Genomic DNA, 25,769 nt, shown 5'->3' on the forward strand with positions numbered 1-25,769 from the left:
GATGATTTGACAAAGAAGTATATATTGCACAGAAAATTATATTTGTAGAGTAGTGTATTTCATATCCAGTTAATGTTAATATATAAAAAAGTTTATATTAGATATTACCAGTTTGATGTTCAGTGATGAAGCAGAAATGCTTTTGTTTGTGGTGAGTGAATGTGAGACTACCAGGAGGTTTTTTACAATTCAGTCAATGTTAATATGAATTAATAACATTCAATAAGTTAAGAAATCTTACTTTAATCTTCAGAATTTAGTTCATGTGTTAATGTTAATTAGAGTAATGTGTTTTCTGTTTATGAGACCAGTTACTGTGAAACAACTTGTTGAAATGGAGAGAATAAAGTTTTTATTTGCATTTCTTTCAGAATTGTGGAATTCATTATTATTAATTAAAAAGAAGGCATAAAAGGCAGAACAATCGGTATCGGTTATCGGTAGCGGCCGATATCATTCTGAATAATCGGTTATCGGTATCGGCTGAGAAATTTAATATCGGTGCATCTCTAGTTATAACCCTGATTTTTTATTTTATTTTCCAGTTTCAGCATGTCCCAAAGTGTTTTATTCCTCTTAAACCACAGCGATTTTTCAACAGTTATTTTTTTATGTATTAATAAACAGCTATAAACAGTCGTTTAAATAGCCCTGCGGTAAGGCTCTTTTAGTTATACTAAGAGAAGCAATGCGATAGTCCATGAATTGGGAACAGGCATAGATAGACTGGGAAACTCTCAGCTGTTTTGGATTTCTGTTCTATAAATCAAACAGTAAACGATTTCTCCAGACAACATGCCGTCTGACAAGCCATGGTTACTGTGGCATATAATCTGCTAATTAAGAAGTCTGTTAAGCAGATACTGTAGTTGAATGCAAATAATATTAAATACTGTCCTCTAATGAATTCACACACAGTCTGACACTCTTTGCTAAGAACATTTATTTCAAATTTGGAGTCCTCTTAAAGGTCACATTTTTTGTGAATCCAGCCCAGTGACATTACAAAATGGTACATATACTGTAAGTCCTTGCGGATGCTTTTTGTTGTACATTTAGTAGTATACTATGGGGCAGTTATCTGGAGAGATTTCTGTTCTGTACTCATGGAGGTGTTAACTATCAGATTTTGGGGGAAAAACTTTAAAATGTGTGATTTTTAAAATAAAGGTTTAAAATAGTTTTAAATTCAAGATAATTCAAGTCTAAAAGTACAGTGGTGGAAATAAGTATTGGACGCATTAAAAAAAAAACTAGGGTTAGGGTTAGGGATGCGTCAATAAGATTTAAAGACAATATGTTTAGAAGAATGGGCCAAAATCACACCTGAATACTGCGGCCCATTAATTTCTTCATACAGAACGCGTCTTGAAGCTGTCATTACAAACAAAGGCTAATACACCAAGTATTCAGTACATTTCATTTAGCGTGTTCAATACTTTTTTCCCGTGTCATTCCACTTTATTACACATAACTTTATGGACTTTAATGATGTGAATTTTTTATGTTTCTGGATTTCTTGAGTTAATACTGATGTCTGGTGAACATTTCATGTGAATAGCCTCATTGGAAATATATTTACTGAAAAAATGTTGACGTGTCCAATACTTATTTCCCCCACTATAATTCACAAACCTGTGAACGCTTAGTTTCTTAAGTATCCTCTGGACACCTTTAAATTACAATCGATCGTAAAATAGTGTAATCATGTTTAATTGTTTACGGTTTATATTGACAGCAAGCTTTTGAGAAGGTGTTTTCTCACTTGTGAGGGTATTGCAGTGGTTGTGGAGTTAGCTGAGCAGGTAGACAGCCCAGCTACTAAGAAAAGCAATGCAAGACAGGATTGACGTTTTGACATCCCTCCACCGCTCAGCAACAGTAGAAATGTAGTTAAGCAGCACAGATGAAATGGAAATACCTTACTGAGTGTTTGGGTTATGAAGCAAACTAATGGGGTGGTGGCTTGATGGTCAAGGCTCTGGGTTACTGATCAGAAGGGCGGGGGTTCAAGCCCCAGTACCACCAAGCTGTCACTGTTGGGCCCTTGAGCAAGGCCCTTAACTCTGTCTGCTCCTGGGGTGCTGTATCATGGCTGACCCTCCACTCTGACCCCAACCTCCTAACATGCTGGGATATGCGAAAAGAAGAATTTCACTGTGCTGTAATGTATATGTGATTTATAAAAGACACTGCATCTTATCTTTAGTTGTTTACTAACTAGCTTCTCATGGTTAGTAAAACTGTAGCTAAATCTAAATGAAAATAATCATTATTATTAAATCCAATTTGCATGAGTCACACACATAGACTAACGACTAGATGATGACACTTGACAAGTAGTAAGCATTTTGTTTTCACGTAGGTGACAATTTCATTTTATTATTTGTTTATTATTTTTTTATTATAGACCACCAGTGTATCAGCCAATCATAGTGAAACATTACATTATCTGTAACAGCGGGATTAACCCCGTCTTTCCTCTTAGTTCAAAAATTCCTTTGAAACTTTCATAAAAGTTCTGGACAGTTTGGTGGATAGTTTTTAAGAAGACAATCAGAGTTAGGGAAACACTTCTAGTGTTTTTGTTTGTACTTTCATTGGTAGGATTGTTTTACACATGACCTCTATTTTCTAGAAAAGATCATTTATTTACATTTTAAACAGCTTCCTTTTGTTAAAATCTTTACTGCTTTCAGTAAATAATAAACCTTTTGATTTGTTCTCCATTAGTGGAGAATGATGATAAATTAAGAAAATTTAACCAGTTCTTGGTTGTGACTGGCATTATGAGAAAGCAATTACATGTGTGATTATTTTGTTTGTATTTTCTCCTAATCAGGACAAAATACATCTTTCCTTTCCAGCCAAGGCACTTCACTCTCTTGCATAACACTGATTAACTATGAATGTTCAATCCTGAATAGGGACTGGAGAGAAAAGAAAAAAAAATAAATAAAAACAAAACAAGCCCAATGAAATGGCCATAGACAAGAACAGAGGCATTGTTTCTCTCCTCTGCTCCCATGCCTTCTGTGAATCCACAAGAAAAGGACTGACCCATATTTAATAAATGGCTGCTTTCCGGGGTGCATCTTGTTAGGCGAGTTGCTTTGAGGTTATTCGTGGCTGCTCTGGCTCTCAGCATGCATGAGTGGCTGGCTGCATTTCTGCACAAGCCGCCTGATTGGCTGAGAAGACCGAGACATTTGTGTCCTAGCAGTATTCAGAGGCTGAGTGGCCGAAGGCAGGTCAGCATAAGAGGGGTGGGTGTGTCCAAAATATCTTTACATACACACACGCAAAGATACACAGGTGCACAGACGAAGATACACACAGCTGAGTGTCTTCTCTCTTCGATCCTCTTACACATCTCCTTTGAAGTGGCTTGCAAGGTCTTCAAAGCCAAATCCTTGCTTTCACAAAGCAGCGTGTATGAATTGGTGAGTTCCTGCTGTTTGGACCATGTGCTTGCTAGAAATAGAGAAAACGCAATTTGGATTTCGAACATGTTTCAGTAGGTTTACTTTGAGTACCGCAGTTTGTGTCAGTTTTATAATCTGTCAACTGTTGTGAACCAAGTTCAGAGTGATTAGGGTGCTTGGAGTCCATTTGGGATGGAATGTAAAGTGGGGTGTCTGGGGCAGTTTTGGTCTTGTTAGAGAGCTGTTTATGTAGTTGTAAAATATGAGGTCCCATGCACACAGACACCCATTAATACCTCTCCTGCATTACACTCCTGTAATGGTGTTTTTGAGGGATCTTAGCTGTTTCTTGTGTTCTTTTGCACAGGAAAACATTAGATGTTTGTTGACATAGGCCTTTATAAAAGTGATTATAATCAACTTGTACTTTTTTTTAAACCAAGTTTTAAAACCAAAACCTCTGCAGCACTTGCATTCTTTATCCCCTTTTTGAATTGAATGCATGCAGCAACAAGCTGATCATGTCCTGAAGATGGCTGAGCCTACAACTCCATAACTGTGAACTGAGATCCTGAGATAACAGCGACTCCAGACACACTAACCCTGTTTTAGGAATGAATAACGCTCTTAATGCTGTTTCTTTGGAACGCTTTTAGCTCTGGAACACAGACAAATTTTTGCAGCACACAATGAGAAATGTGTTTGGTAGATACATGTTTTTAAAGTGGTGTACAAGATACTCACATGCATTTTTGCACCCCTAGCGGTGTGTGCGTGTGTGTCTGTGTGTGTGTGTGTGTGTGTGTGTGTGTGTGTGTGTGTGTGTCCATGGAGTGGTGGGCTTTGGTCTGGGGGCTTTTGTTGACTCAAAAGGTATTCCATTGTCTCAAAGCACCCATCATTGCTAGGCAACCTAACTCTGTGATTGCGGCATCCCTTTTCTGCTTTAAGGTATCAAGTTCACTGGCCCAATACACACACACACAGACATAGAAAAAACTGTGGTTTGAGTGAGAGAGAGAGGGGAAAAAGAGTGGGAGGAAGGGGAAAGTTGGGGAAAGTGTGTGTGTGTGTGTGTGTGTGTACTGTGCCTGGGGGGGTAGTGAGTGTTTTAGGGTATTCTAATAACCACAGGGAAGAGGTTGAAGACTCACATGGGAATTTTTCATTACTAATCCTATTTACAAGAACCTTGGGAACGAGAGAAATATACAAGATGTTTACTTTCTCTATTGTATACTGCAAATTAAGTAGTTTCTTTAAGCCTTACTGCTTCTTCATAAAGGAAGAGTCTGCATGTGCTAAGGCTAATGCTAAAGCTAAGGCTGTTTGTGTGCAGACTTTGAGGAGCAGCTGTATGATAACAGGGTAACTGGGCAGACATTCCGGCACCCTTCCTCTCAGAGCTCAGAGGACACCTCCACTACGCTCAGCCGCTCGCCTTCCTCACTCAACATCAAGAAACCAGAGTTTGTCTTCCTGGTAATTATCTGCTTGTTTTCTTGCAGATTTAAACTTTTTGTTGTGGTGTGTGCGTATGCTTTATTACATAGAATTTGTGAAAAGTTAACAGTAAACATGGGTAGGTGTACCCCACAGACAAAATGTCTCATTTCTGTATTCAAAACATTGATGTTGACTGAAGTTCCTTTACGTTCAGGCATGATTATGTGACACCAGGGGGTACGGGGCGTAATGGTTAGCATGTTAGCCTCGCACCTCCAGGATTGGGGGTTCATTTCCCGTCTCTGTCCTGTGTGTGGAGCCTGTATGTTCTCCCCGTGCTTCGGGGGTTTCCTCTAGGTACTCCGCTTTCCTCCCCCTCCCCCATTGTAGGCTGATTGGCATTTCCAAATCGTCCATAATGTGTGAGTGTGTGTGATTGTGCCCTGTGATGGGTTGACTCCCCATCCAGGATGCCCTGCCTTGTGCCCCGAGTCCTCTGGGATAGGCTCCAAGTTCCCCCACGACCTTGTGTAGGAAAAGCGGTACAGAAAATGGGTGAATGGATTATGTGACACTTTGTTTGTGTATGACTTTTCTTTTGCGCTTGAACAATTAAGTATACTTAGTCGTTCTAAATTCCCAGAGAGTCTTGGAGAGTGAATGCCCTCCCTGACACACTTGATGCACTCCTTGATCATCAGCTGTCAGACTTAAAACAAAAAAGAACCGTATTTCTACTTTTTAAAGAGATGAAATCAAGAACCCTAAAATGTTTCTTGTAAGGTGCCCCAAAACAGAGGGTCTCCTCTTCAGAGAGGGGTCCAAGTACAAGCCGTTTAGAAAGTTAGGAATGCTTAACATTACAAGTGTAATTAATGAGCTGTTACTTCTGTCATGAATAATCTAATTCAGCTAATCCATTTTCCAATCTTTCTCCCTAGCCTGCGAATAAACAGGTGTGTGAGGATGAGACCACGTCATTAGGAATCCGGGCTCAGGACCCGGCCGCTTGTGGCTCAGACCGCTCCCTCCTGGGCTGGAATTCTTCAGTGGGGCCCCCAGTTGCTGAAAAACCTCGCTGGCACCTGAGTCGACACTCGTCTGCACACCTCGTCCCCATTGATGTCACAGGTAACGGAAATTTAACATAGCCTGCTCTTGCACTTTACACTGCAATTTGTTTTGATCAACAAGATTTTCTGATTCCTCTGAGTCACAGTTTGCTTTTGTATGTTATAAGCAATAAGTAATATTTGCCTTTTCTATTCATTAAATATGATCTTTGCTCCTCAGATAAATGAAAGGACGTTTCATGTCAAGACATTGAACATTTTAATAAGTGTGTCTAGTTGCTTAGATCTTAGTTACTCTGATGTCTGAACTGAGGTTCAGCCCGGGTCAGGAATTTTAGGATTTCCTACATGACATCACTTTCCTCATATTGTTTCCTTGCCACATTTCCTACTTGTATTTTCATGTTGATACTCAAATTGCCCAGCCTGAGTGATATAACTTGTACCACATGCCAAATCATCTCCTCATTTCCACTCATGGGTGCTGGGACATTTTTTATCCATGAGTACCTCCTACCGCTCTCAAGCTGTTACCCTGTTTTAGTCAGATATTAGCTCTTTATTTGGCATAGCACTAGCACTTCCAGTCTCTGGGTTCTCCTATTCCTTCCTCATCATTCATTTCTACTGCTCAGTCTTCTACTGTGTCTCTCTTTTGCTCCTCTTTCCATGTATTCCTCTTCTCTGATTGTCCCCCTTTTGTGCTGTCTATTTCCTCTCTCAGGGGCTCAGTGCAGTAGAGTAGGCTAGGTCTGTAAACTCTGTTAATGCCATGCTCCGGCAGCCTGGGGTCTAATGCACAAAGAGGTGCCATTCTGCCTAAGAAAATGAACAGGTAGCTGTTGCCATGGCAACGCCCAACTCTTCCCTCTTAGCTTGGTGAAGAGGAATGGCAACGCTGCTCAGAGTGAAAGAAAGGGATGGAAACAGTGACAGAGAGGGTGTATGATTGTAAAAGAGTAGGAGAGAGAGGCTCTTTTCCCCTCCTCTTTTTTCATTTTCATGAATGGCACAAGCACACATGTTAGAGAGAGTGTAGCTTCCTTGGATGTTTTGTGAGAGAACGGACAGAGTAGGTATGTGCAATGTAGCCATGGTGGCTCAGTGGTTAAGGCTTGGGTTACTGATCGCAAGCTTGTGGGTTCAAATGCCAGCACCACTAAGCTGCTACTGTTGTTTGTGTTCTTGAACAAAACCCTTAACCTTCAACTGCCCAGTTGAATCTGTCCCAGTTGAAAGTTATGAGGATACAAACATCAGATAAATGTGCAATCTTTTCTCCCTACGGCACGATTCATGTGAAGAAAATATATTGTGTTTTACATGCATCTTTTTTGCATCAAACATAGTCTTAATGCACCCCTAGTAACTCTGCAATAGTAAAATTTACACTACAGTTGAATGTTTGGGAATGTACTGGAGTTGAGAAATATAATTTTGATTAGGGCAGGTGCAGGTTTAAAAAGTAATCGCAAATTGTTGTTGTTGTTGTTGTTGTTTAATCAGTCCATGAATATCAGCCCTTTTATCAGAACCATTCACTCAGACACTGTTACTGTCTACATGTCTAGTGTCTTATTCCATTTCCTAAATATCAACTAGTTACCAACAAGTCACGAGTAATTCTTCATCTCATGCTGGCCATACTGCTCGGTGGATATAGTATGCTGTGAACCAATCAAATCAGATATTTTTAATTGACATTTCTAGAAGGTACGTGTCTAGAATATGTCCGTTTTGTAAAGTAGATGTACATCTAGACTAAAACCCGTTATTAACCCGATTCAGCCTACTATTTGTCTAAAATCTTCAAAAGGATTTAACTCTGATCTGTTTGGTCAGGTGGCCATTTATATTTAAAGGCATAGTGTGCCTCAGAAACAAATTATTTGATCATTTATATATTTTACATACATATATTTTGACAAAGGTCTGTCACTCAGATTGAGAAGTGGTATCTCATGTCTTGCCTCAGGCCAGAGCTTTGATAAGCACGCCAGCGAACTCCAGGCCCCCTTTAGAACTGAAAAGGCGGTTAACCCAAAGACCATCCGCCGCCCAAGGAGTGTGATCGCAGGCCCTGATGTCACGCTGCACTGCCAAGGTGACCAATAGGAAGTTAGGAAGTTCTGATAGGGACTGAGAGCAAGAGGAAGTAAACAAAAACAGCCAGGTCAATGGGCCACAATGTGTGCTTTCTTGCTACTACTGTATGTATGTATGCTTTTTTGGCCTCAGTGGAAGAACGTATGGGCTTTCACACATTATTCAGTACAAAAAAATTGCATGCTTCTATAATTATGGTAAATATGTTTGTGCTCTTGGTTTCTAAGTTCAGTCTGTGTTATCTCTCTCTTAGGTGATGGCAAGATTCTTGCTGTTGATCTGATACAAGGTGCCTGTTCTCCTGACTCCTCCCAGCCGAGGTCTCTCGAACCGACCACAGAGAATACAGGCGAGCAGCACATACCCTTACGGAAAACCCAGAGTGACAGAGAGCACAGTGTCCCCCCATCCCCCAAAGCCCCCACAGGCATGATGGACCATGCTACTCTTATGTGCCCCAGCTCTTCCTGGAATGGCCCAAAGGGTTCCACATTTTCTCCCTCCTGGAATGACTCCTACAACTATGCCCTGACCCCAAACCCTGTTGCCAAGCAGCCTTTGTCCAAACCTGGAACATTAGACTCTGGTGGAGGTGGCCTCATGTGCCCTTCCCAAAGCAGCTCTGCCATGTCCATGAGCACTGTATCACACTCTAGCTCATTCACTTTCATCTCAGAACCTTCTGGGCACAGGACGTATGCAGTCACACATGAAAATGCAATTAAAGGAAAAAGAAAGGAGACCGAGGGTGCAGCATCCAGCCCAGCTACCGGTAATGACCTCAACAAGTGTGAGCAAGAGAAGAGATCAACGCGAGCCAATGCTTTCAAGTTTCGTGAACGCTCCCTTTCAACACCAACAGATTCTGGATCTCTCTGCTCAGCAGACAACATGTGCTGTCCAGGAGAGACAGTACCAACAGTTAGAGAAGGTGAGAGCTATGCCTTGCTGTACCCTAGCAACAGCTCTGAGGACAACACCAGCACTGACAATGTGTCTGTAGCAACAGGGTCTGACTTCTTCCCAGTGAGTAGACTGAGGTCACGATCACGAAGCATCTCACTGAAGAAGCCCAAAAAGAAGCCACCACCTCCAGTACGCAGCGTGTCTCTAGTAAAGAACTTGTCAGCAACTGGTGGGATGGGCCCACACCATGGTGAAGGACATATCAAAGATGGTAGGCCTAAGAGCCTCTTCATACCACGAGATAATAATTTCCAGGATTCATTCCGGCCCGAGTTTCTTATGGCATCTAAACCAGATGAGGAGGCACACAGCAGTTTGGAGACAGCCTCTGATACATCTCAGCCCCTTGACAGAGAAGTTGACCTAGCCTTCCCCCCTCACTGGCAGCTCAGTGAGTGGAAGTCCAACAATGACCCTTATCGTTCATTATCAGGCTCCAGCACCGCTACAGGTACAACAGTAATTGAATGCATTAAAGTACGTGGAAGCTCAGAATCCCTGAATTCACCATCAACCTCTCGCGCTACTTCCCCTTCCCCACTTTCAATTGAAGCTGAGACTAAGGTGTCTCCATTCAAGCCTCCATGCCTTATGTCCCCCTCAAGTGGATACTCTAGTCAGTCTGAGACTCCCACCCCAACTATTACAAACTCTGTTATCACTGGACTCACCCCAACAGGGTGCAAGATGCGCCCAAAGATCCCAGAGAGGAAGTCATCACTTCCAGCCACCTCACCAAAAGACAAATCTCAGTCTCGCCTCTCTTTTGAGTTACCTGTGAATTCTCCAGTAGACTTGTCGTCTGTCAAACCAAAACCTAAAGCTAGCCGGAGACACTCAGACACATCTACCACCAGCAAACCAGGAAAATTAAGTCAGTCATCACAGCCCATGGTTACCACAACAGATCTGCGAAATATCAGACTCCGTTCAGTAAGCCGCTCAGAACTTGAGGACAGTCCTGATGGCTCCTCTGACATCATAGAGGAGGAACAAGGACGTGATATTAGCCCTCCTACCACCCCATATAGCTCTAAACCACCCAAGCCACCAGTTGCAGTAAAGCCACCACTCCCCAAACGACCCATGAACTTGATGCTCAAGTCTCCCTCATCATCACCCCATGCTCAGGAATCTCCACCAGCCTCCCCAATAGACCGACCAATGCCTGTAGCCAACATCTACATGGTGGTCAGGAAGCCTAAACCTAAGAGGCCATCCCAATCATCAATCAGTCCATCTGTAGTTACACCTCAAGAGCAGGTGCCAAGACATCCACCCCCTCTACCTGAGCTTGACCTAGAACATGGGATACCAATTGAGGAGGATTTTACCTTTCCTAGCAGTCCAGAGAAAGAGGACATAGGCAAGACTCTTCGTAGTCAAAGTCCCATTTCCTGCATAGCTGAATTGGACAAGAAGAAAGCCAAGGTACCACCACCAGTACCCAAAAAGCCAAATGTTCTTCTCTTACCTTCCCCTACTGTCCAGGCACCAAGCAATGGCACTACAGAAAAGCAAAGCCTCCTACTTGACAGTGGTTCTCAGTCACCACTAGGCCCATCACCTTTTGAAGTTGAGGAGGCGTCTTATAATGAAGATGACCAAGAAACACCTACTAACCAAGAGATTCCAGGAAGGTGTGAGACCAATACACAACATGAAAATCAAAGCCACCTCGAAGTTCTTGGAAATGAAGAAAACCATGATATACCAGAGGATGGCACCACTAAGGATATTGGATCTATTCAAGATATTGACATAAAGGAATTCACTGCAGATATAATGACAGGTATGTTATATTTTTAAAACATATGCTATGATTAAGATAGCAATAACAATTAATAATAATTATAACATATAACATATACAGGTGCATCTCAAAAAATTAGAATATCATGAAAAAGTTAGTTTTTTCCCAGGAATTGAATTCAAAATGCGGAACTTTCATATATTCTAGATTTGTTACACATGAAGTGAAATATTTCAAGCCTTTTTTTTTTTAATCTTGATGATTATGGCTTACAGGTCATGGAAATCAAAAATCCAGTATCTCAAAATATTAGAATAAAGAAATGTCGACCTTCTGAAAAGTATGTTAATTTATGCACTCAATACTTGGTCGGGGCTTTAATCCTTTTTCATGAATAATTGCATCAGTGCGGCATGGCATGGAGGCAATCAGCCTGTGGCACTGCTGAGGTGTTCTAGAAGCCCAGGTTGCTTTGATAGCGGTCTTCAGCTCGTCTGTATTGTTGGGTCTGGTGTCTCTCATAGATTCTCTATGGGGTTCAGGTCAGGCGAGTTGGCCGGCCAATCAAGCACAGTAATACCACGGTCAGCAAGCCAGTTACTAGTAGTTTGGGCACTCTGGGCAGGTGCCAAGTCCTGCTGGAAAAGGAAATCGGCATCTCCATAAAGCTCATCAGCAGATGGAAGCATGAAGTGCTCTAAAATCTCCTGGTAGACGCATTTACTCTCGACTTGAGAAAACACAGTGGACCAACACCAGCAGATGGCATGGCTCCCCAAATCATCACTAACTGTGGAAACTTCACACTGGACATCAAGCAACTTGGATTCTGTGCTCAGGAAATCTTTGCAGGTGTTTTGAGTTAATTAGCTGATTAGAACTCTTCTCAGGTCGACATTTCTGCTTTATAAATTCTTTATTCTAATATTTTGAGATACTGGATTTTTGATTTCCATGACCTGTAAGCTGTAATCGTCAAAATGAAAACAAAAAAAAAGCCTTGAAATATTTCACTTTATGTGTAATGACTCTAGAATATATGAAGGTTCCACTTTTGTAATTAAATTATGGAAAAAAATGAACTTTTCCACGATATTCTAATTTTTTGAGATGCACCTGTATATAGCATATAATTGATCGAGCTTGTTTATTTTAATATGCATACACTATAGAGGGTAATGGGTCTCAAGTAAATGTGTCTCTTTAAAAATGTGCTCACAGAAGCTCCACTGGAGGAAAACAGCTCTGTCAAGGATAAGACAGAACTGCATATCACTGAAGAAACAGATGATGATGTGCTTGTCCACACACCTACCACCCATACAACTGAAGACCTTTTCACCATCATACACAGGTCTCACAAATACTGGTTCATTATAGTTATTGCCTGTTGACTGATCAACTGCAATCTACTGTAACGAACATTAATAACAAAGCATCACTACCTTAGTAATACAAAAAACATTGTACCTGCTTTTTTAGAAATAATCTAACAATGGTTTTTTCTTACCCAGATCGAAGCGGAAAGTCCTTGGCCGTAAGGAGCCAGCTTTTGGCAGTCGTCAGAGCCTTGTGTCACCTGTGAAAAGCAGCAGCAGTGACATTCGAACACTGACACTGGGCAGCACTCCAAGGTCACACTCTCGGAATGAGAACTTCATGGCTCTTCTCCAGAAGAAGGGCACTAAGTCAAGTAGTGGAACGCGGGTCTCTGCCATGGAACTGCTGAAGAGCACAAACCCTTTGGCTCGCCGTGTCACTGAGTTTTCTCAGTCAGATCTGGATGCTGCTGGAACCAACCCATCAAAAATGGCTCTACCAGACCATTGATTCCACTTGTAGACAACCAAATGTAATGGCTGATTTTCAGTTAGTGCTCCACTGCACATCTAAATGGTTTTACTTCCCAGGATCTTGCACTGTCTGAAGTGAGTTGTTTTGATCCCTGGGTCTCACCTTTTTGTCATGTTGCTGTGGAGTGCTGTCCATATCAAAGGAAAGGAACCCAGTGTTGATGTGAGGTTCTGAAATAGTTGGGTTAGCATTGTATTTTACCACTGAGAATGTGTTATATTAACTCCTTGACAATTTGTCAATGCCCACCTTTAAAATGCAGACTTATTGCAAGTCTAGGCAAGACTATTAATATTTCTGTTGTGATTAGGATGGAGTTCACACAACAATCATGATTGTCCTAGTCAGAAAGAGAAAAATTCTATATAGAAAATGTAAATCAGATTCCCTTAAAAAGCACTTACAAAAGTAGTTTGTTTATTTCCAAAACAAAAAAAAAGATATAAAAGGCCCAGTTTAGCCTCCTGGGATTTATTTAACCCAGAATGAAACTAAATATACAATATTTAAGTATACGTTTAGAATTTTTGTGACTTTCTTGAAAACTGCCTATTTCCAGCATGTTTACAACAAACCGGGACTAAAGTCACAATATGGACAACCTTCATGCAATATACTTCATCTGAATCTAAATGATAGTTCTTCCCTCACTGCCAGTAGTGGTACACAGTGGGTATTAGTGTTGTGTATGTGTAGCACATACACACAATGAAAAACCAAAACCACCACAGAGCAGATTAGGAGAACAGTACCAAAAAAAAAGCAAAGAAAGCAAGAACACAGAAATGTTCAATGACTATAGACAGAAGGATTCAAATCCTCCTAATGGGGTGTTTGATCCTGGTTGTCTAGTATGGAAAACCTGTCAAGGGGTTTGTTGTTCTGGCTAACGAATAAAGAGTCTGCATGTTTAACATGCAAGGAACCAAGGAAGGGAGTTGCCAAGGACTACGAATGGTTAAAAAAAGAGAGCTTCTTATGGTCACCTCCATATCCTTTTGACCAGACCTTTGGGAGATGTGGTGCTGTAGACTGCTATAATCACCACATACCCAAATTTAAAGCTGCAGCTATAATGTGTTCCTGAACATTTTATATATGTCCACGTTGTATTTGTCATTCACTATATGATCATTTCATACTATGCATCAAGGCTGGATGTGCTGCTTCTTTGCCAGTTAAGGCAAATTAGCAGTGAAAGCCTATGAATGTCAGGAAGAAGGAACAAATTTCAACAGTTTACTTTAGTTATCTGTGTTTTATTGGTATTTTTTTTGTATAGTCATCGCCCATGTCACTGCAGAAAAAGAAATTTATTTCTATGGTATTATGCATAGACAGAGACTATCACAAGAAACTGAGACCTGTGTAAGTCTCAACATCAGATGTTTGGAGACAAAAAGACAGAATCATTTGGTGAGCAAAGCATTTCCCACAAAGACTACTTGTTCCTTCCCATTCCTTTCAAATATTTTCTCCCACATGTGACTGTGCATCTCTGGCTCCCAATCAGAAGAAACCTGGTGCTATTGAGCCAGAGCACCCTCTGCAGTCCAGGAGGGGAAGCACACCTGGGGAAAAAAATGTGTTCTGACTCTCCTGAACACTGAGGATGAAGGTTAAATAATTTTTTAATTATTATTATTATTATTATTATTATATCAGTCCTTCAGGTATTCTGATAGCATCTAAATATAACAAAGAATATGAAATATTACATTAAAATAGTGAGTGAAGCTTGTTTTCAGTATTTAGTGAATGGAAAAAAAAAAGACAACCAGTGTTTGTTTGCCTTGTACTCTGGCGTCAAGCCTGTGTTTTTAAATGCCTTGGTAATGCACTTCTGTAGAAATATCCAGAGTTTCTTTTAGTCTTTTTATGAATACTACTCTAACGGTCATCATTACTCTTGTGTACTCTGTGCTGCATCAATTCTTCGTCAATAATAGTGTCAAAATTTCCAGAGGAAGGTGGAGAGGGAGCGAGAAAGTCAAAATGCTTAGATAAACAAAGAGTAAAGCATGTACGGGGATAAAACAGACTGTTAGAAGCCACGTGTTAAGTCACTGAGAGTTTTCACAGAAATCTAAACATGATGTAGACTGTACATTCTGCCACACAGACCAGAATGTGAATTACAGATTTCTTTATGTGACAACCGACAGTGAAAACATATTCTTGCTTCTGTATTCTTCCTCCTTTCTCCCTCCATCGTAGCCTCTTTCCCATTAGTCTAATGACACCCACAGGAGCTCACGTTTGTACACAGAGGAGAAATGAATCCCAAAAACACCCCAACAAAGTGAGAGCACAGTAAACATTGAGAAATTAAGAGCCTACAGGGTCTAGTTTCCAAAAGCATTGTGCTTCGGATCAGCAACTATTGGACAGAGTGTTTAAAGTGATGCTCATGCACTTAAAACATTTTAGGCATCAATCCGTCCCCCTCTATGCCTAAAATGTTCCGCACGATAAATGACTTTCAGCCAGTGCCAAATTCAAAAACATACACTGTATATAACATGTAATTCTAAGATACAGCTTTGTCAAATTTTATCACAGAGATGACTATTACAGAGGATTATTAAGGCTATTGAAGATCAGCTTAGAGTTTGCTGACTCTCTGAAGAAAAAGCTTTATTTGCCCCTTGTCCTTGGGACAAAATCAGTTGGGTGGGAAAGAAAGAAAGTACTGGGAATTCTATTTTTGTTATTTTATCATTGGAAAGACGTATATAAAAATTCTGAATATTATGAGCCTCCCTCTCCAGCAGTAAGGATATGTAGCTGTGAGCTCTTCAAGCAGCTATGTCTTGCCTATGTGCTACAAAAAAGTTACATAAATAAATTATTTTTCTTGCTTAAACACTCTTTTGGAGTCTTCATTTTTAGTTAATGGTATTTAGAGACAGAAAGACAATGTACAGGTATGATGATGCAGGTTATTTATCAATTATTCAAATAGTTCTGATATGTTTTATTCAATTTAAGGTTTGTATTATAGTAAAAAAAAAAATTCTGTTACTGAGTTGGACATGAGTATCAGATTAAAACTGTATTTAGAATATTGACTTTTTTTTTCTTTCAAAACACTGAAGAGTGGAAAATTATTCATTTCATAGTTTATGTAATGTTGCCTGGACAGAAAAGTTAGGACTGCATTGCCCTCTTGTGGATATCTTGGTGTGGGCCAAGTGTAGGCAGCAAAAACAGCAGCCTTTATTTAAAAATAAATAAATAAATGAACAAAACAACAACAACAAAAACAAACAAACAAATAAATAAATAACCTAAAAGATTAGGGTTAGATTTAGGTGTAGGCATAACATTAATTAGCTGTATTAATAATTATGTCAGCGGAGGGTCCTGACACGGACTTGTGTGTGTGTGCGTGTGTGTGTGTGTGTGTGTGTGTGTGTGTGTGTGTGTGTGTGTGTGTGTGTGTTTCTGGGCCTGTGGAGTATAGGGTTGCATACATGTGGGCTGAAACTACATTAGAGCATCACCAAGGCCACAAACAATCTGAAGAATCTCTGCTCTACAGAATGAGGCCCAGATGCATGGCCTCATGCAGAAAAGTGTCAGGAAAAGCGTGATTAACTCCCAGGATGTGTCAGTGGGGCAAGACATCATTACTGCCATTACTACACACCTTCAGAGATCCATAGAATTTATTTAATAATATTTAATCAAAATGAATGAATGAATAAGCAGGACATTTAGGAGTTAAAGCAGATAGTTTGCAAATTGAGACCCATATTGATATCACAGCACACAGTCATGCTTACAGTAGCATCTCTTGCTTTTGTTTGTAGTGAATATATCACATGTTTAGCAAACACCCCTGCATTTTTTTATTGTGTGATTCTGTTAGATATGCATCGGTAATGCATACTTTTAAGAGAGCAACACTTTTTGCTAATGATTCATTTTCCCTAAAAATAATAATAGCTCATGTACAATTCTGCACAGATAAGGTGAACGAAACAAACACAAAATGGCATTAAGAAGTTATCCCCGAAGTTACTAGAACTCAAATCTGTGTTTTAAGCTTCCTTTGTAACCTTAGAGCCGTCTGTGTTATGCTTTGGAAAGGGGAGGGAATGGAGAAAGAATCCCTGGTTGGTCCATGTGCTGAGGACTTCTGCTTCAGAGCAAGCTGAGCCCTGTGCCATCAGCCGAGCGTTTCCTGTTTCTGACAAGCACAGTGCACCGCTGCACATTAGAGGCCCATATTTTATCAAAGTGGAACACACACACACACACACACACACACACACACACACACACACACACGTGCACGGAGCGCCCTGCAGAGGAAAGCCTGCTATCACTTTACAGATACACAGCCACACGGAGGATGTTCTGATGGACTCCTAGTCTTTGATAGTCCCTAGGTCAGGCATGTCTGTGCTCATGGGGTCCTACTTCACGCCGGATGTCTGAGTCTGACCCTTCCAGGTGGTGGGTACAGAAGCAAGAAAAGTGGATTTTCATCTGTGGTTTAAATGCTTGATGGCAGTCTTTGCTGCTGAGGTGGAATGGTTTTATTTTTGGGATCTCATGGAGCCTCATCTACAGTGATGCAGCCTGAGGAGCCTGTGCGTCAGGAACTGCAGTTTTATTATGTGGTGAGTTATTACTGTATGCAGTATACAGTGGTTTAATGTCATTTCACTACTCATAACAGCCAGACCTTATCAGTCTTTATCGTGTCTTTATCGCTCATGTCTGGGCAAGACTTGGTTTTAATAGGACCATACAGTATTATACCTAATTTACTGGTGCTTCGTGTTTCTTATTTGATCATTATTTGAACATTAATTATACATTCCTGTTTAGAAACACAGATAAGATGATGATTTTCGATGATGTACTGATTTCTATTAGTGACATAACAAAAAAAAAGAACAAAATTGAACAAATAAGTAATTTTTTGTTATATGAGCACTTGTTAAGAAACTGTAACGTGTAATCAATGACTGCAACTTCTATGAGTTTATAACAGTGGCACATGACTCATCATGTAGTAGCTGATCATTATCAACTCTTTAAGCTTTAACGTCAGTACGAACAGAATGGATGCACTTTAGGGATCAGAGATAAGTCAACCTTTTGTCTGTAACTGAGCCAAACACAAGCATGCTATAAAACATGCGGTTTCTGGGACTGAACTTCAGCAGCTGACTTTATGATTTTAGGTATTGACGCATTGAGGCATTGATGAATGTTACTAAATCATGACGTTATGTACAATTAAAAGTGTGTTATTTGTGATTGAGTCACTGGTTCTGTGTTTTGTAAGTGTACTCGATTTTTTTGAAAGATTTTTTTTCAAAAACGGGTTTGATGAGAATTCATGAGAAAAGAACAAGAACACAGCTGTAAATTTTCAAACATCTGCATGCAAAGTTCTGGCATGTCTGCCTAGCTCCAGTCCCATTATATACATCACTTATACAGTCACATATAGTCCACTCGAATGGTTCTTAAAAAGCCTCTCAGACTCCTAAGACAGAAATAATACAATCGGAATAAGAAATTCGCCGGGAGTTTAATTCTCACCAGGATTGTGAAGTGGAAGTTGTTCAAACATCTGGTTCAGGAGGGTATTGCTCAACATGTTGGATGAAACGCAATATAATTAAGACCACATGTCACAGGGGAAAGTATGACTGTTGTCTTATTTGTTGCCATTAGCTTTATTTGTGGCTGTTTTGTAACACCAAGGCAGCATTTTGCATTGCCAGGTATAAAGTCTGTGTTATGTGCATCCATTTTGCTCATCATGCTGTTGTGTCCTCAAGAATTCAGGATCCTGCTGCTTCCTCTGAACTTTTAATTGAGCACAAACAGTTTATGTAAGAAACAAAATGTCCTAAATGGATACAAATTACATAAGGAGGGTTCAGGTCTGAACTGCTGTGCCTGTTTGGCGAGGAACACAGCGCATGACTCACTATTTAAATCAACAATATATATTTTTTTCCTTTTAAATTTATTAAGTGATTAATTCAAAGCATAGATGTGTGGGTTGGAATGTGCTGTATTCTTACTCTTTTCACTGAGTGTTTTATGGCACTGTCACTGCACAGCCATATCAGGATTACATCTGGAAAACTGTACTGGTGAAATTCAGACATGTGTTGAGCATAAATTTGTTTACATGCAAAATTAAAAAAATCTATATATGCATATAGGGGGTTTCCTCCGGGTACTCCGGTTTCCTCCCCCAGTCCAAAGACATGCATGGTAACTGATTGGCATGTCCAAAGTGTCCGTAGTGTATGAATGGGTGTGGGAATGTGTATGTGAGTGTGCCCTGCGATGGATTGGCACCCTGTCCAGGGTGTATCCCGCCTTGTGCCCGATGCTACCTGGGATAGGCTCCAGGTTTCCCCGTGACCCTGAAGGAAGGATAAGCGGTATAGAAGATGGATGGATGGATGGATATATGCACATATTCCTGTTGAAAAATAACATACAAAAACTTTAGGTAATGGCCTTCTGGTGAAAAGCTGTAAAGTAATGGGTCTGTCTATCTGTGAGTCCTTATTTTTGTCGGAACTTTCCTTGATGTGCCGGTTAAAGGCTTAGACTAAGTACACTGTGAAGTTTTTATTCCTTATTTACATGACAACATAGTGGAAATGCATTTCTAATTAAAACAAGCAAATGTACTATGTTCTGTTTTCTATTTATCAAATGACTGATTCCCCGTTAAAAAAAATACAGCTATTAAATCATAGGTAAATAATAAAACAGTTTGCAGTGCACTGTTATAAGAAAATATTCAACAATGGGATATGTGAAGAATTAATGGTCTGCACTTATATAGCGCTTTTTTAACCTTAGTGGTTCCAAAGCACTTTACACTGGTTCTCATTCACATAGCATCATAGCTTGCCATCGGGAGCAATTTGGGGTTCAGTGTCTTGCCCAAGGACACTTCGGCATGTGGAGTCACATGGGCCGAAGTGTCAAAGCGCCTACCCTACGATTAGTGGACAACCCGCTCTACCATGTGAACCATAGTCGCGCCACAGTATTACCATCCAGGAAGTTGATTATTTTCCTATAACTGCATGCCCTAATATGTTTTATTTCTCTTACACCGCATCATTTTACCAATGATCATGTTTATCATTAATTAAAAAAGGAGTCAATTATGTTTTATCCATTTGCAATTATATTTAATGTTGTGGAACATCTGTGAAACAAGTTAGTTCCTGTTATAATTTACGGTACCTTATAGCTGCTATACATAGGCATCCCTTCACCCGCTCTCTCTCTCTCTTGAAGTTTATAAGTTAAAAAAAATTAAATTTTTCATGAGAAACAGAAAAGCCCTCCATCCTGAAGACTTTTGCTAATTTAAATGAAATGATCTGTTTGCTATTAGGTTTAGATTATGTTGAGCATCAATCAGACAAGTACCAGTAAATGAACTGTTACTCTAGAAACAATAATGTATCAGAACGAGTGCATTAATATAAACCTGTGAGTTTTCTTACAGCTGACACTACTGTCAGAACTACTCTTATAGAAAATACCTTCTGACCTATCAGAGTGAAGAATGCAGCAGTTCTGTTGTATAAGAAGGTTCATCAAAGCTTTCTGAACTCCCACAAGGGCGAAACTGATATCTCACAAGCCTAAAACAGGTCCATTTTCATCACTATATCTGTAAATGCATGTTAAAATATCATCAGATTTATTATGCTAATTTTCTCTCTATGCCCTTCAACTGAGTCAAGCTTATGTGGAGTTTTGAGAACATTAAAGCCCTTCAGCGCACTGTCTAATACAGCTTTAACTATGATTTTAATTAGAACTAATACAAACACGGGGATTTGTGAGTATTTCTGAGGTCCTGCTTTTATATTAAAGGCCGCATTAAAGAATGTGAATGATCAGACCTCAGGCGGTTTCTGTCCATGATTTGGGGAATTAGCAGAGGGAAGCTTAAGACCGCTGGAATATTTTCCAGCTCAAAGATGCCAAATGCAGATGCTAGTATTGTTACAAAACTCAATGTTCTCAGCTGTTCTGGTAGATTTGAAACTTTTCCAACTCATGAAAATATTGAGTGAGAGGATTCATTCTCATTTTATATTGGAAGCTTAGGGGATGAGGTATTTGTAGGAGTTCAGAGGTGAAACAATTTTGGCAAGCAAGCAGAGAGCAAGAGAAATCAGCATAAAAGCATGTTCAGCACCCAGCAACTTCTTTAAATTGATTTGTCTAGACAGATGATGTTTGGGCAGATAGGCCTAAATCACAGCGGAAGGAAGAACCAGCGAATCAGAACAAGTCAAGAAATTTTTTACGGTGTTGTCATGAGACCTGTGAGAGGTCACGTATGAATGGCAAGCAGAAAAAAGGAAGCAAAAAAAATCCACAAACATGGGTGGGGAATGTCCTGTTTAGAGAATCATAGCATCCCTGTGCCTGTTTTGGTAAATAGTATTTCCTTTCCACAACCTCTAGGGAAGTTTGGAGGAACAGAGTGATGATATAATGAAAATGGAGAAAAATGAAAACAAACAAAGTTTCTCTTTAGGGAGAGTTGGAGAAGACAGAACATTAACTCCTTCCATGTGCTTTATATTTCTTATAACAAGTGGGCAATTCACCTGTACAAACATTCACCTGTGCAAACATTCACCTGTGCAAACATTCACCTGCATAGACATTCACCTAAGCAAACATTCACCTACATAGACATTCACTCCTGTGCAGACATTCACCTGTGCAAACATTCACCTGTACAAACATTCACCTGTACAGACATTCATCTGTGCAAACATTCACCTGTGCAGACATTCACCTGTGCAAACATTCACCTGTGCAGACATTCACCTGTGCAAACATTCACCTGCATAGACATTCACCCCTGTGCAGACATTCACCTTTGTGTAGACATTCACCTAAGCAAATATTCACCTTTGTGTAGACATTCACCTGTGCAGACATTCACCTGCATAGACATTCACCTGTGCAAACATTCACCTGTGCAGACATTCACCTGTGCAAACATTCACCTGCATAGACATTCACCCCTGTGCAGACATTCACCTTTGTGTAGACATTCACCTAAGCAAATATTCACCTTTGTGTAGACATTCACCTGTGCAGACATTCACCTGCATAGACATTCACCCCTGTGCAGACATTCACCTGTGCAGACATTCACCTCTGTGTAGACATTCACCTCTGTGCAGCCATTCACCTGTGCAGCCATTCACATCTGTGCAGTCGTGTCAATCCTGAGACGGATCTGAGATGAGAGCATCTTTTTTGTAAAGTTAGAAATAGGCTTTATAGCCAAAATAGGCATCTAAATTGTGTGTACATTATGTACACTAAATAGATATGACTTTATTTAGGACACAGAAAGATATTTATTACACTGATTTCACCCATGGATGCAGTCAGAGCGTCTCTTCTTTTTGCAAAGCCTAATGCAACTCAGTCTTATATCAGACAAATATCAGATTTGTTAGATTAGTAATATTAGATATAAATTTGTGCCTTATTAAACTTTGACATATAACGTCCATGCCCAACATATTTTGACCGAACTGGTTTATTCCACATGTAAATCAGAATAAATGTAAATATATATATATATATATATATATATATATATATATATATATATATATATATATATATATATATATATATATATATTCTCAGGTCTCATACAATTATCCTCTGTGACCATTTCTACAGGAGTGCGGCTGTCTGTAAACAGCATTGCTTATCCTGCACTAGAGCTCATCATCAAATCCAAAGTTCGTTTACCAACAACCCTGTATGTAGGAGAACCTACACAATATTAGGCAAGTGGTTTTAATGTTATGGCTGATCCGGGTAGATCCTACAAATAAATAAATAAATAAATAAATAAATAAATAAATAAATAAATAAATAAATCATATTTTAAGGAATAAATGCGTTTTTTCATGTTAGATATTTTTGGACAAAATTGCAGTTCTGGTACTTTATTCAACAAGGTTCCATGTGGACAAAACCTCAGCAATCAGTAGTCATCTAGCACTATATTACAACCACATGATACGATATTCAGAGCTGTGTCTATGAGTCAGAGCTAGATGTCAAATCCAGCGTTTATGTTTAATTGCACTATAGCTTTTCATTTCCTCCTTGAGGATTAAGCATACAAAAATATATAGATATGTAACAGTTGCTTTGTTTATTTCACTGTATGCATGCTGTTTGCCAATATCCATGCATGCAGTAGAATCTATTGGCAAAAAGATGCATGTTTTGATTTGCAGAACAGATGTTCATTTGAAAAAAAAATCATTAGTGTGCTTCCTTTTAATCCAGACTGATTAAGCTCTGTGTAAAAGCTCTGTGTGCACATTGTGTGCTTCATAAGAGGAAAAACAGTAGTAGATTCATTCACTCACTGCATAGCCCACATGTTCTGCAGACACACTGCAAAATAGGTGATTTCATGAGTGCAGTGCCATTTACCCAATTAAAAACCATTATATTCAACATTGAATCTAAGAAAACATGCATTTTATTACAACCGTCTCATTTTCTACAAGGTTTCTTTGCTTACAATGGCTACATTTCGCTGAACAGGGGTGAATTTTCTAGCATAAAATTTGCAAATATGCAAAATGTCATTAATCAGCGTCCATGCTAATAACATGCTAATTACTTTCTAATTATTATCTTGTGTTTTTTAAATTTATTAAATATAAATAATTTAATACAATAATAATAATAATAATAATAATAATAATAATAATAATAATAAATTCTTCTTCCCATGATCTTCAGGAAATTTGTCTTATGCAAATTCTTGTTTAACACATGACTCATGGAATATTTCAAATATTACATAGGAGTGAAAATGTTCAGCTTGAATGAATGTAAAATTATTACTATTCTCTGTCTCTATTTGGTTTTATTTTGTTTTCTATTGAACTTTTTCTTACTCTGTTCAGCACTTTGGTCAGCTTTACTATGATTAGATGTGCTATATAAATAAAAATTTGCTTACTTACTACTTACTAATGTTTAGACTAAAATTTATAATGGATGCACATACTGTAGGTTGTTGTGAAGGACATTTGACCTGTGTTTAGAATATTTTTTTTCAACCTTATTTTATACTGTATATATATTTGTGAATATACACCAATCATGCAATCATTCAAATGTTTTCTGTTTTTGATCACCACTTCCTTTTCACATGAGGATGTTGTGCTGCATACACCAAAGCCATTGTTTATTCTGATGTTGTGTGTGTTTATGATGAGAGGGTTTTATTAATCAGCCTGGGTCTGTGGTTTGTGCTGCACATTGTGGGATTATCTGTGTTATTTTACTGGTTCAGATTAATTGTGGTGTGGATTGCTGCATGAATGGTATCTTGTTTTCTGATGGTAGAATCCTCACATATCCCTTGACACATATCCATTAATCCTTTCAACTCCCACTGTATTCATCATCAAGGAAGTTAATCTGTACCTACTATGAATTATTCAGTAACTACAGCAAAACTAATAGAAACGGTGTGTCGTCAGAAGAGGAAGGAATGCAAGTTTGGACCTGCTGATGAGTTCTCTGAGTTTAAAGAGTGAATGAACATAACCGCTTTTCTTTTCTTTTTTTAAAAATTCTTAAGTTTTCTTTAGATAATATGAAAAACAAAAGCAGAGAAAAAGAGAAAAATCAGTACTGTAAAGCAAATGGTGCCTTATACCTTGGTCACTCGCTCATATTACCCTGAAGAGGGCAGCACAGTCTATCTGGAGTTATAGGCGTGGTGCTGGTGAAAGTTGCCCTCTTTCTATGTTGTGAACAATTTCAGCTTTTATTGCATAACCACAATATTATTGTTTAAACACAAGCTGGTTCTTACTCAGGATAACGGCAGCATTTATAGATAGATGGAACTGCAGTAGGAAGGCACAGTGTTAGTTGACATATTGATTTATTTCCTCTAATACAATCCAGGCCTTGTGTCTAAGTCCAACCCATCAAAAGCTCCTCCTGACTCAATGATGGATGGCAAGAATTCCCTAAAGATGAAGACCCTCTTAGTCTCTGGAACATACCATAAGTCTTATTGTTTTCTGAAAGTTATGACATTCCAGGTTTGGCCAAAGTCCATGTGGAACGTTTCTTGCTCTCATTTTCCTTGCTTTGGAGTGATGTGGTCTGATCAAAGACAGTGGAAAACCAACATAATAGAGACAGAGGTCTGCCTGTTAGCCACGAGTCTCTAATTGACAACACCTTTAGTAGCTGTTGCTTATAGCCGTTTATATCCTTTACAAATGTTTAGCTTAATAAACAAGATTGCTTGAACATTATAGGTTTTTACATGAACAATTTGGTTTTATAATTAGAAATAGATCATCCTGAAATGTGCCTGTGGACTAAAAAAAACTTTAAATAAATAAATAAATAAAGATATTTTAATGCTGTCTGAATATTTTGTTTACATTCCATTATTGTGGAATATTTAGTGTGTATGAGTCACCTATTCCCCTGATTCAAGTCTATTGTGGCCAAAACAGGATAAAAGGAACTTAGATGTGGGGTCAAGGGTCAAACACATGAAGCTGAGTAGTATTTCTTCCTTTATATGATCAGATGCAATCATTTACACATTCATGGAAAATGCATCCACCTACTGCGACAGTGGTCACCTTTTGTTTTATGTGATCACGTGGATCCACTTGTAGGGTTCTTCTTGCAGTTCTTTTCTTTTAACACCCTTTTTGGGGTTTGGCAAAGCCTTTGAAGGCCATAACAAACTGATCTGATTTTTTTAAAAATGGAATACATCAGTTCGAGTAAGGACTTTACAGGAGTAATAATTGCAACAGGTACACATTGTGTTTTCGAAGCCAGTGAGAAAGAAATCTCAAGTCGGTCTTCAGCATTAAAGGATTTTCTGGCTGCTTGAATATTTTAAGAGAGAATGATAGGGCAATATTTGAGTCTGAAGTTCAGGTCTCTGACAGAGATAAGAAGGACTTTAGAGGTCTTGGTTATGCAAGTGCAAGACACATCACATTTCATACCTCGCACTACTCACAAGACTCCCCAGCTAACAATTCTAGCTTAGTAGAGCAAATTACGGACATA

The 25,769-nt window shown here is 39.2% G+C and overlaps 2 protein-coding genes across 4 annotated transcripts in view; both read left to right on the forward strand.

Annotated features, from left to right (window-relative positions):
* The window catches only part of nhsl2 (NHS-like 2), an 89,506-nt gene extending 73,810 nt beyond the window's left edge, over positions 1 to 15,696 (forward strand). The window contains exons 4-9 of one of the 2 annotated variants that reach the window (XM_053629303.1): positions 4,765 to 4,907; positions 5,813 to 6,002; positions 7,920 to 8,048; positions 8,304 to 10,808; positions 11,991 to 12,123; positions 12,284 to 15,696. In XM_053629303.1, coding sequence (XP_053485278.1) covers positions 4,765 to 4,907; positions 5,813 to 6,002; positions 7,920 to 8,048; positions 8,304 to 10,808; positions 11,991 to 12,123; positions 12,284 to 12,599 — 3,416 coding nt within the window. In that variant the 3' untranslated portion in view covers positions 12,600 to 15,696. The remainder of the gene's footprint in view (positions 1 to 4,764; positions 4,908 to 5,812; positions 6,003 to 7,919; positions 8,049 to 8,303; positions 10,809 to 11,990; positions 12,124 to 12,283) is intronic. The other variant, XM_053629304.1, reaches the window with a different exon arrangement.
* A 1,026-nt stretch (positions 15,697 to 16,722) lies between these two features.
* arhgap36 (Rho GTPase activating protein 36) overlaps positions 16,723 to 25,769 on the forward strand; it is a 43,997-nt gene continuing 34,950 nt past the window's right edge. For both annotated transcript variants that reach the window (XM_053629308.1, XM_053629309.1), the window contains exon 1: positions 16,723 to 17,254. In XM_053629308.1, the coding sequence (XP_053485283.1) occupies positions 17,165 to 17,254 (90 nt within the window). In that variant the 5' untranslated portion in view covers positions 16,723 to 17,164. The remainder of the gene's footprint in view (positions 17,255 to 25,769) is intronic.

This window comes from Ictalurus furcatus, chromosome 7 (genome assembly GCF_023375685.1).
Source record: "Ictalurus furcatus strain D&B chromosome 7, Billie_1.0, whole genome shotgun sequence".
Taxonomy (NCBI): domain Eukaryota; kingdom Metazoa; phylum Chordata; class Actinopteri; order Siluriformes; family Ictaluridae; genus Ictalurus; species Ictalurus furcatus.